Source organism: Mercenaria mercenaria, chromosome 2, assembly GCF_021730395.1.
Source record: "Mercenaria mercenaria strain notata chromosome 2, MADL_Memer_1, whole genome shotgun sequence".
Classification (NCBI taxonomy): domain Eukaryota; kingdom Metazoa; phylum Mollusca; class Bivalvia; order Venerida; family Veneridae; genus Mercenaria; species Mercenaria mercenaria.
In genome coordinates this window covers 74,237,129-74,249,940 of record NC_069362.1, presented here as the reverse complement: position 1 = coordinate 74,249,940, position 12,812 = coordinate 74,237,129, and the positions used below count along the sequence as shown (strand labels likewise).

Here is a 12,812-nt window from a genome sequence, read left to right as displayed (position 1 = left end):
TGCCTTCTTCTTTTTATATAGTATATCCCAGTTTCTAAAGGTGCAACATTAAAGTCCGGTTTCGACTTGCAATTTTCTGGTATTTCTGCGGAAAATACTGTGAACTACTTGTCTTGGACTTGTTTTTGTACTGTTCTTAATTTATAACGAGCCTTTCTCAAGTCTGGTGTAACCACTTCTATAAACAATATAAAAATAAACATTCAAGCTATCTGGAAAATTTTCGTAAGTAGCTTTGCACGTTCGGATATTATTATGCCCCAGCATTTTTGTGCGGACATATAGCATTGCTGCTGTCCGTACGTCTATACGTCCGTCCGTTCGTTCGAAATCTTGTGTGTCCAACTCCCCTAATTTGCTTCAAACTTTCACAGATGAACAAGCTTGATGTTCAGATGACCATAAAGGAAGGCACTTTTGTTGGGACGTTCAAAGGTCAAAGTCACGCTGACAGAAACCATTTCCTCGCAATATGTTAAAACCGATAAGACCTCATACAAATTTTAGTCAATATGTCTGAGGTCAATGTCAAAAAGACTTTAAGTACAAAAGTTTGTTTCAGCTCAGTAGTTTGAGAATGACTTGTTCTGCGACCCTCACACCTTGAAGGCATATCACTGAAGGACAGTGAACGACCACTACTGATTTTGAAGTCATCTGGTCTAAGGTTAGATGTGAAGTGACCGTTAGATAGAGAAGGAATTCCTCTAGATTTTAAGATTTCTTAGTCAAAGATCATGTTCACTGGCATGCGAAGCGATCAAAATGGACATGTTATATCCATTCGTCTGTTTGCAACTTATTTTGCACTCAGTAACTTCTGACTGCTTTGAACTATGACTCTTATAATTAGACAGGTACATTGCTTTGGGCATATTACACACATTATAGCTGTAGTCTCGTTCATATAGATAGTATCGCTTCAAGTCCTTTCTTTTTTTGATATCATATTCACATAGTTCTATCAAAACTATTGCGGTTCCTGCGTTATGTAGTCATAGACTGTCAACAGCATAATGATACAACGTAGAGCTAATAGCTAATTTTTCAAGGACAATCAGAGCACAGGATTTGTTTTTGATTCTGTAGCAATATCTACACGTACTATCCTCAGCAGTTGTTTACATAATGTATTATTTTATCATAGGTTGATTATGTCAAGCAAGAAGGCTTCGGTGGTATAATGGTTTGGGCTTTAGACTTGGACGATTTCAGTGGAATGTGCGGAGAAGGAAAATATCCTCTCATGAAGGCTATTGTCAACGAACTAGAGACTGCACCTGGACCGGCATCGACACAGTATGTTTGTTTATTACTCTGATTTATTATAATGATACCTTACTGGGTGAAAAATTATTGTCACTACGTAAACAGATGCAGTTACAAATATATAACGTTGTTTAGTATTTGCTTGAAAGTACAATACAGTTTCAAACGTTTAATTAAATCTTATTATTTTATGAACATTGTCTTAAAATGAGAAAGCATAGCTCCTCGAGCTTTCAAACCGGTTGTTTATTTGGTTGACTTACGACTGCTTTCAATATGAAGTAGTCTATGAAACAAGTGTTGAGCGTGTTGCACTCTGCTATAATTTGGCCTGGTTATATTCTATGCTTCCAAAGGATATTCGTACATGTTGTATTGTAATAAGATCTCCCCACAGGTAGCTGACAGTTTCTAGAAATGTGGGTGGAAAAACTAAACATGATTGTTTTCTAAATTGGCTTAAACTAAAATATGACTCTTGTGAGGATCGAGCCGCGAAGATTTTAGCCATTAAGCATAACGAACGATAATCCGTTCATATATACTTGCGACAGGATGTAAAATATTTCAATAAAGAACAAGGACAAAATAATAGCATCAGTTTAACTGAATTTGTAATTGTTTTGAATAGACCCACACAAGCTCCAGCGACTACAACAATTGGACAGGTAACAACACGTGCTCCTATGCACACCAATCCTCCGGTTACCACAACGAAACCTATAGTGATAACGCGTAAGTGTTTTTGCTAGATATTGTATTAGGGAGTATATATAATATATTATTAATATATGAGCCGTGCCATGGGAAAACCAACATGTGTGTCGACCAGCATGGATCAGACCACCACCATCCGCGAGTCTGGTCAGGATCCATCGTTCGCTACAGTTTCTCCAATTCCAATAGGCTTAACGACGAGCCTGACCAATCGCGGATGCGCAGGCGCCTGATCATGCTGTCACCCCATGTGTTCCCAGCACGTATATTATGTCTATGTATCACGGAAGATCACCGATGGAATATATTTACATTATACCATACTGTTGAATACGTATACAGTAAAAGTCGCAACAACCCTCGTTTAGTACGCATCCTCGAGTTTAGCATGAAATGTAATTCTCTTGCAATTCTCTAAAACAGCACAGGCAGTATATGCAAAGTGTTAAGTTTATATCTCTTATACTTGTTCATAATTACTAAATGTACTGGCGGTACTAAGTTTTTAGCAGGGTTTTGTCTTTTAGATCAGTTTTCCACTGTTAAGTGAATGACAACCACCCAGGTTCATTTATTTACTGTATAAATCGCTATTGTCTTAGATGTAACGAATTAACAGCTATGCAGGTACAACTGTCTGGTGTTCATTGACTAGACACACGAGTAAAGAAATTTACTGTAGTATAACATATTATTTTCAACTCAACATTAACACCTTACACTAATCAATCATTATTTTATTGTTTTATTTTATTGGTATATGCTTATCAACAATACAGGAAAATTGAATATTTACAATTTGTTTATTACATATACCTACCAGGCAATGGTTTTATCCACGTACTTCTGTTGACATCTTAAATAAACAATTTTGACATTATAAAATGCAACTCATTACAATAAATCATCCTCATTGTCTACGTTGATTAAAGGTTCAATATTCATACAAGTCCATTTTATAATAGTTACATATAATAACTGTAGTGTTGCGATCGTCAACTAATTACTTTAAAGCTATTTCTAAACTGAATATGCCAATGAGATCAAATGTCACACTCTGCATGAAGCAAAATTATTCCTGTTTGCATTAATGTACTACATGGACTGTTCGGTAATCGCCAATTATGTCGCACAAAACATGTTTTCATGCACTTCAACACATTTAAAAGACAAAACTTACCCTATTACACCTCTTAAACAAAAGCTGAATATAAGATATAGTAATACAAAACTTTAAAGAAAATGACAAACATTCAACGCAAAAACTGATATACTTATAGGCTCATAACTGTTCTCTTCCATAGTCTTTGCTTGAATGAAGAATTGTTTCCTTTAGTAGTCATTTTAGCTCGACTGTACAAAGTATATTGAGATCTATCCTAATCGCCCTGGCGTCGGCATCGGCGTCCTTCCGCGTCCACACCTTGGTTAAAATTTTGATGCACTTTCTCTTTTTTCTCATTATCTCTTTAATTACCTGATGGATTTGCTTCAAACTTAAAACAGTTATTCCTCATCATCACCAACATCATATGGCACAAGGACTATAACTCTTGCACCAATTTTTCATGAAACATCCCCCTTTTTACTTAGATTTCAGGTTAACGTTGCGGTGCACTTTTACTCTATCTCAGTTATTTATAAATGGATTTGATTCTAACTTATAATAGTTGTTCCACATCATCACTCACATCTTATGACACAAGTTTCATACCTCTGGCACCAATTTTTCATGAATTATGCCCACTCTTTACTTAGAATGTTAGGTTAATTTTGATGCATTTCACTATATCTCTCTTATTACAGAAGAGAGTTGATTCAAACTTAAAACAATTGTTTTACATGATCTCTCACATCATTTTACAAAAGTATCATAATTCTGGTACCACTTTTTCATGAATTATGCCCCGTTTTTACCTAAAATTCCATGCACGTTCACCCTGTAACTGTTATTACCAAACAGATTTGATTCAAACTTAATAGTTGTACCACATCAACATTCACTTCATATTACACAAGGGCCATAACTCTTTCGCCAATATTTCATGAATTATACCCCTTTTTACTTAAAATGTCAGGTTAAAGTCGGCGCACTTTCACTACCTGTATCTTTTTTTATAACTTAATGAATTTGATTCAAAGTTAAAATAGTTCTTTCACAACATTGCCCTCATCATATGGCACAAGGTCCATAACTCTTGCACAAATATTTTGTGAATTAAATCACATTTTTAGTTAGAATTTCAGTTACATTTTGATGCTTTTTTTCACCATATCTCTGTTGTTACTCAATGGATTTTATTCAAACCTAAAACATTTGTTACACATCGTCACTCGCATCATATGACACAAGTAATGGCGCCAAAATATTATGAGTTATGCCCCCTTCTTACTAGAATTTCAGGTTCAATATATGATTCACTTTTGCTCTATCAATAGATTTGATTCAAACTTAAAATAGTTGTTCCACATTATTAGCCGCATCATATGACACATGGTGGATTACTTTTTTGATTATGTTTTGATACACATTATCTCTATCTTTTTTATTACTAAATACATTTAACACAGACTTAAGGTATTGTGTTCGTCCACATTGAAGTCATTAAACACTTTAGTGACAGCTCCAGCTTCCTCAAATGTGCCCAGTTTAACCATCAAACATCGGAATAATCGAGCGCTATTTCTCCTGTGACAGCTCCTGTTAAGCAGCTAGTAGAGAAGACGTTGTGGTTAAGATTATCGATGTAAAAATACATGATGTATCGCTAACCGATGAGACAGCCATTATTTAGGATTCAATTTTTCACAGATCATTAAGACTCCTTGGTCTAAATATTTTAGATTTTATAGAAAGTAGCTTAAATGACGAAAACGTTTATTAATTCCATTTCTTAACACATGTAACCGATGAACAGAACTTGTCTGGAACGTTTCTATAGATTGCCACTGTGCTTTTTGTTCTTTAGAGATGAATCTCATTATATCTGTTTTAGTACGGCATATTATTTTCCACATTTCAAGAATACTGGTGGAATTCTCACTGTATGGTATTTTATAGAGGACACATTTTTATTTATTTTCCCAAATTCATTACTTGAATATTCATTCTCGCATGCGTATATGATTAACTTGTCATCTTAACAGAATTATATTTTTCATTGTTTGACACAAAAAGACCTAAAACAGTTAATTTTGTGTTTGTCTATTTTAAGTAATATAATAAATGGTGCCATAGGCATGTAAACAACTTCATTAACTGTTTCGCCGAATGCTAATATGAATACAAATAAAAAAAGATAAGATAAAAACATTTCACCTTCTTTGAACCCCTTTAATTACTTGCAATGAAGAATAAATCAAGTTTATAATTCAATCTTTCGAAGCCTTTATGCATTTTGTTTTGCAATTGCCCTGTCTTGTTTAAAGTACGAGTACATTGCAGACAAAAACTAACACTGGCCATAGAGAACACATCAATAACATTACTTTTTGCTATTGAATTTACTAGATTTACTATATAAACGTTAGAATCAATCAAGTTAGGTTTTAAAGTTTCTCGTCAACAGCATTAAACCATATATTTCAAACCGCAAAGTAAACAATCAAATACGCTTTATTGTGTCGTTGGCAATAATATTTATGCTATATTGTCATATGATGCACGACAAACATGATCAACAAATATATCTAATAAGGTTATAGTTTATGAGTCTGTTTTCTTATTGCTTCACAAGTACGTAATAATATGGTAGTTTATACCTGTCATGCAAAAGCATTATGATACAAAGCTATTTGTCATAATTACATGAGAGTCTCTAACAGGGTTACTCATTGTAGACTATCCTAGCATGGAGAACCCTTGATCAAACCTGATTGCATGACGTTAAACCCAACAAAAACAAAAACAAAAACAAACATAGTGTTTCGAGTTTACATTGTGTGCCAACATAATCATGGAACTTGACATGTGCACATACTGTGGAACATGGTTAAAACTTAATAATCTTTGAAAGGACCACTTTTCCGATCAACAGTGCAAGTCAACTTTTCCATATATAAGCTTTACAATTTCATGCATTAACCATAGCACAAACACCAGAACCGACAACACTAAAAGCTCAGCTGCTGCTATAACAACAAAACAACACACAAGCTGCTCCGCTGTCCACAAAGTGCCCGCTAACAGCTATTCCATTGTTTTTATCTGCTAGGTTAACAGCAAAAGATTGAATGAGTATTCCATAGCATTGATTTTCATTTAAGTCACAATTGCCCTATACTTTAATTTTACTCTGCTCATTGTTTAAGCATGCTTTCCCTGTTTGAGGATATTGCATTGTTATAATTTCACAAACGGACAAAAATTCTAACATGCATCATCACTTTCATAGATAGATTCATAAGTAAAGGGGAGCACCTCCTGATGTATATCACGACATACATGTATAAAAACAAATAGAAACGTCTAATTTTGTGGCTTTCTGCTTTCATAACGCACTTCGCGGGTATTGTATCTAGTACCTATTGGTTAGAACTAACTCATTTTGAACGGTTTTTGAACGGTTTCTTACATTTTTGATAACGTGTGTCATAATTTCGCTCCCTGACGGAAAGCAGTTATTTTGAGTGTACTGGCAACCTATTTTGATTCATATTAGATCTGTGCATCTCTTTTCATAGAGGCGTTCCTAAACAAACTCTAGCCGGTTTCATAAAAGAACAGATATATAACATGTGTCTAAATATCATTTTATAGAACCAGGTTCCAGCAGCAACTTGCATCAGCTGACACAGGTTTCCAGTAACGAATTCGACTGTGCAGTACGATCCGACGGATACTACCCTAGTCCAACATCCTGCTCAAATTACTACGTCTGTGCTGCCGGCATGGCGTTCAGAACAGATTGTCACCCTGGTCTACAGTTCAACAAAGTGACTCTCTACTGTGATTTCCCTGATCACGTCGAATGTACAGCTAGCAATCATGCAGCACAAGCAATGGTAGGTTCTTACTGATATTGACCATAAGAAAGTGAGGGGATTTAGTGGCTTAAACAAAAATGATATGTGGTAGAACACCATCAGATTCCGTTTTTCACAAATGTTGAAAGAAAATTCAATATAATATATACAATATAGATTCATTTTACTTTATTACCAATAAAATATGATTCTCATTGCGGTTACTCACTTATTTACCATACATAGTAACGAAATGTAAGGAAATAATTACTACGACACCGTGTCCAAATGGACAGTATTCAAACGGCTATATCTTTTTGTTAGTCCTTTTTCACATTTTTTTGCCAGTGTTAATGTTTCACCAAGCTCTTTACGATAAGTAGTATTGCCAAATGTTGCATATTCCCCGTTAAGTTAATTCTTCTTGTTTTGTTTTTAAGATTTGCTAAGTCTTCTTTTAAAATAGTTTCTCACGATGCAAATTCAGTTTAGAAATGAATTTACACAAACATATTAGAGACTCTTGAAACAAATTTTAAAACGGCAGCCGATTTTTAAAAGCAAATGTCATAGGAGAATGCATTAATTTCATACTATCACTCTTTCCTATGCACATTTGATGTTTATTCCGTGAAGGTTATGAACCTAGATTTACGTTTCAGTTTAACACGAGAACTGAACTATCGTAATAACACATAAAATATTGTGGATTGCCACCTTCATTTGGACCATCTTTTTAAAAAATATAAACAATTGCATTGATACTTTTATGAATTGGAATATTTACTTATAAGAAAAACACTACTATAATTTAGTTATATAAAAATCAATTACAAATGTTTCTTTTTTAGAAAATTGCTTTTATAGGAAATATGTAAGGATTGAGAAAAATGCTTTACAAAAATTAATAAAGTATGGATATCATGAGCGGTTTATCTGAAAGAAAAGCCAATAAATTTGTTGAATCTCAGTCACCCCATCACTCCATCAAGGACCTCAAGAACAAAAAATAAATAAAAAATAAAAAATAATAATCGAAGAATGTATTATCCTATCTAAGCAATCTAGAAAATCTAATAATTTTCTTCGAGTGACCACATAAATCCTCGGAGTCATATAGCGATATTTAAAGTTTCATAATGCTTTAATTTTTATGTTATAAACAGATGAAACAGATGGTATGCATACTTACATGGTTAGAAAAGCTCTACTTTAAATATTGCAGATGAATGTTTACAGTTAGAGCCCAAAAACAATAGATTCGATATGTTCGTCAATATTCAAATCTTTGACAAGTATTAGAGAAAACAATTACTGTAGTGGAAATAGGATTTAAAAAATGTATTTATATATATTTTATGTTCATAACAAAAAATTTAAACAAAGGCATTATGAGTCTTTAATGACTGAAATGACTTGGATTTGCTAAACTAGTCAATGTGATAGCATAAATATCACGCCATTCAGACCGCGCATTAGTCCATTTCGGCATAGAATATTGGGGAGGGATGCGGCTTATCGCTGATCTGTGTTCACTTTTACCTCGAAGTTGATTATGTCAGATGAAATTAGGAAATACCTATTCTGTTGCCATTGGTTATTATATACAAAAGCTTAGGAAATTACATCCATACATGTATCGCCCTAAATTTATTTTTTATGGTTTGAGTCAGTTTAAAAAAGAAAAAGTATATTTTTCATTCAATATATAGTTAGGCCTACAAAACCAACAAGTTACAGCTACTGCAAGCATTAACATACCAATATATAATGACGTGATTATACTCTCATTACATTTCTGAAAAGTATGTTAACGACTTCGTGGAAACTGTTGCACTCGCTTAATTTGCATTTCGTAAAATTAAAAACAGGCAAATGTTTGTTGAGTATCCTTTATGATGTGGATAATAATACTTGATTAGATCTACGTGTTAGAATCGAAATGATGTATCTCAAATAATTATTCGCTCTTGAATACATTCAGTGCTTGTCTATTATATCACTCGGGCTGCAACATCGTCATATAAATCTTTCGCATCTGAACTCCAAACAATGCTCTTTTATTCAACGACAAAACACTAAATGACCTACCTTTTACAAGTTTTTCGACGACGCCGTCTAAATTCGTTTTCGTTACCTATGCCACGTGACTTCAGTTTGCAAATCAAACTACTTGATAACGTATTATAGATAATTTATCAAAATGGAAGATTTATGTAACACTCTGCCTGATTGGACGAGAGTGTCAATTTCTTTCACTCTGTTGATTGTGCTACGCTGAGTGAAATGTAGACAAAACGTTTATCCTAAACGACGCTGTTCACAGTTTTAAAGCTAACCATGGCTCAGTATATTTAGCAAGAATATTGATATATCTCAAAATGATAAGTAAGTTTAATAAATATGATAAAAACCTGTTCAAATACCAACATATATCAAATTAAGGAAAGGGCTGAATACGGTATGCGTATCACATGAATAAGGGTGTGATAAGAGTCTTTTATGTAGAGAAGTGCTTTTTTAAAAGATTTTCCTTGTTACAATTGTCGTCTGTATATGAAAAGGTTTCTTGCTTTTGTGACTTATTCAGATTGCATATTAAAATGAGTACTTGTTTGCTTTGATATATTTGTTATAAATTATTTAACTGATTTATTATATATGAATATCTTTCTTTAGTATGGTATGCAAATATTGAACTCAGTTGAAATCTGTTTTATTATATATATGCTATATAATGACCGAATCTCATTACACTGAAATGAAGGTACGCTGCATACAGTTTATCTATGTGATATGACTACGGTCAAACTTTGCTTATGAAACAGAAATATTGAAATAATTACAATTGTATGTTTTGCTTGACCTTCACTTTTTTATAGGTGTGACGTCATTGTCCAAAAATTCATGAATAGCGAATATGCATTTGTTAAAGTGGGATCAGTTGGCCTATTTTAGAAATAAATAAAAATAATAAATAAAAAAAATCCTTTAACTGATTTTTTCTCATGTATTCTAATCAAACTTGATTTGTAGCATCTTTATTAGGCCCGCAGCCAACTTTGTTCAGCTGGGATATTTAACCCCTTTTAGGGGCTGCTAGAGCTAAAACTAGAAATGCCTTTATACAGCGTCTCATGAACAGCTTGGTGGATCTTTGTCATACTTGGTCTGGAGCATCATTATAAGGTCCTCTTCCAAATTTATTTATATAGGAACTTGGGACCACTATAGCTAAAAGTAGATATGCCTTTCTTCGCATAAACCACTTTAAATGTAATGGATTTTTTTTTATCAAACTCGATGTGTAACAATATCGTAAGGTCTCCTGCTATTTTGTTACAAATGGGGAGAGGGACCAATATAGCTAAAAATATAAACACGTTTAATGACATCTTCTCATGAACCGCTTCATGAATCTTCATCAAACTACTGCTGTAATTATTCCTCTAAGGATAAACGAAACAAAATTGCAACCCTACGAAACCTTTGCGAAAAATTAAAAGAGAACCATTTAAATTGTTAAAGTGCGGTGTTTAGTTTTGCAATTTGAAAAATGTTAGATGAAGGATGAATGATAGATGAACAATTCATAAACTTCTTTCCTTATTACATGGCTCAATGCCTGTAACACAGTATATGCTTAACCCCCTGTATGGTACTTTAGTTTTGTCCGGTCTGTACGTTTGCAACAACTTTAGGAAATTTATGGTATTTTTTCATAATGAAAGAATTTAATGAGAGGAACTGTATCTTTACCGTAAATTTGAATTATCTTCCTTTTCATACTTAATTATCACCCGTAGAAAATGAAGTGTTATAAAGCAGTTCGTCAGTCTGTCAGTCCGTCCATCCAATTGCGTGTCTTGTCATATACTAGTACCTTCTAAACCCATTGACGGATAGTTATGATACCTTAGGTTTTGTGTTAAGCTAGAATCACACTGCCCCGGATGGGCTTGCGGTTGAGTTCCGGATAGCATCCGGATAGCATCCGTAGAACTCCTAACTCGTTCGTTGTGAAAACGGGGGCATCCGGGGGCAAGGGTGCGAAGTTTTGAACAAGCTCAACATTTTGCCACGGATAATTAATCCGTAACAGTTCTGAAAAGATCGTAACAGATCTTAAAAGATTGTAACAGTCCGGAAGACCATCACTGTAGTAAAAAATAACGAGCTGTTACGGTTTTACTCCGGTTCTAATAAGGTTAATTAAGGTTCTGTTACGATTGCATTAGAGATTTATAACGATAAACGCATTTGTCATTCACATCTGGAGTGTTCTTGTTCGATCCATATTTTTCACACCTTAAATGATGTTTAAAAGGCATAAGTACCAATTTTATGAAAACAAGGTTTGCCATCATACTGAAGGAATTACATTAAAGTTTGAGTTCATTATCACCACAACTGACGGAAGGATATAGAAGAAGTAACATCTCTGTCACATTTTGGTACATTTTTAAAATAAGCTACTAGGTATATCATGCAATACATAAAATTACTTGACAAGGTAACGCTGGAGAACATACATAGATTCACCCATAGCACTGGCTAAGTTTCAGCTTTATGATGTTAGTGGATGATTTGGAAAAAAAGTTGTATGTAAGAAAAATGTACAATGTATCTTTTTTAATTTTATGGTGTTTGCGGTTGATAGGTTTATGAAAATTTTATAGTATGAACATGTCAAAAGTTATTTAAAAACGATGAACATTCTTGATGTATGTTAATTATTGTATAATAAGCATGTATGAGTTGACAGACGTGCAAAAACACTCACACACGTTTTATATTGTAAATATTACCGTTTTGAGATGTTTAGACAATATGCTATACATCTGTACTGTTAAAGAAAGTGACAAATTTAGTTCATTCTCTCTAAGGCAATTTTACATACTCCCGTAACAACACTTGAGTCCTAATACCAAAGACGCCCATGTACCCGGGATAACAAAGACCCCCGAGATAACACGTGCACATAATATATAGTAGAAACTTGTTTTAGTTAAGGTCAAACACTTCGAATCGGTTATAAAGGCACTTAACAATATTTTGAAGAACATCTGAATCATCACTTTTTAAACTAATTAATTAATTATTCTCTTTAAGACTACAACACGTGCACCTGTAACAACACGTGCCGCCGTGAATACAAAGGCACCCGTGACAACACAGGCACCGGTCTCGACAAAAGCGCCGGTACCAACAACCACACAGGCAGTACCAACAACAACACGTGCCCCCGTGACAACACAGGCACCCGTGACAACTCAGCCACCGGTCACGACAAAAGCGCCGGTACCAACAACCACACAGGCAGTACCTGGTATGGTTTTAAAGTTGTAACACAGTATCACTTTTGGAAATTTCTATAAAACCTGTCACATTTTGATACATTGCACCTGCACAATTTTAATAACGCTGGTATTCAGCCAGTCTTGTATTGCATGAAGTTAAATAGACATTTTGCACTAGGGACTATACCGATAAAATATACATTTCATAGAAGCTGTCGTGTATTGTTCATAGAGTTTTACATTTTTGCCCGGTAAGTTTAACCTGCCCACCCCAGAAGTTATAGTACCGCCTAATTTTTCAGGTAATGAATGATTACAAGGGTAACGAGTTATTTAAATATCCATTTATATATGACGAAGTTATAGACAGAGCAAAAACATTTTTGACCTTTTAAACTAGGGGATGTATATAGAATTTTTGACCTGTTAATATGACACTGACCTCTGAGCTTGCATGGGATACATTTTGTTACTTTGTTTATATCAGGTAGTTTAAGTATCCATCCATACATAAAAAGTTATCAATCGGACATGAAAGATGACCTTAAGGTTTTACCGCTA

The 12,812-nt window shown here is 34.1% G+C and overlaps 1 protein-coding gene across 1 annotated transcript in view; it reads left to right on the top strand.

The window, feature by feature from the left end:
• LOC123562291 (probable chitinase 10) overlaps positions 1–12,812 on the top strand; it is a 112,779-nt gene that overhangs the window by 54,858 nt on the left and 45,109 nt on the right. The window contains exon 22 of the mRNA XM_053526582.1: positions 1,148–1,276. Within this exon, the coding sequence (XP_053382557.1) occupies positions 1,148–1,276 (129 nt within the window). The remainder of the gene's footprint in view (positions 1–1,147; positions 1,277–12,812) is intronic.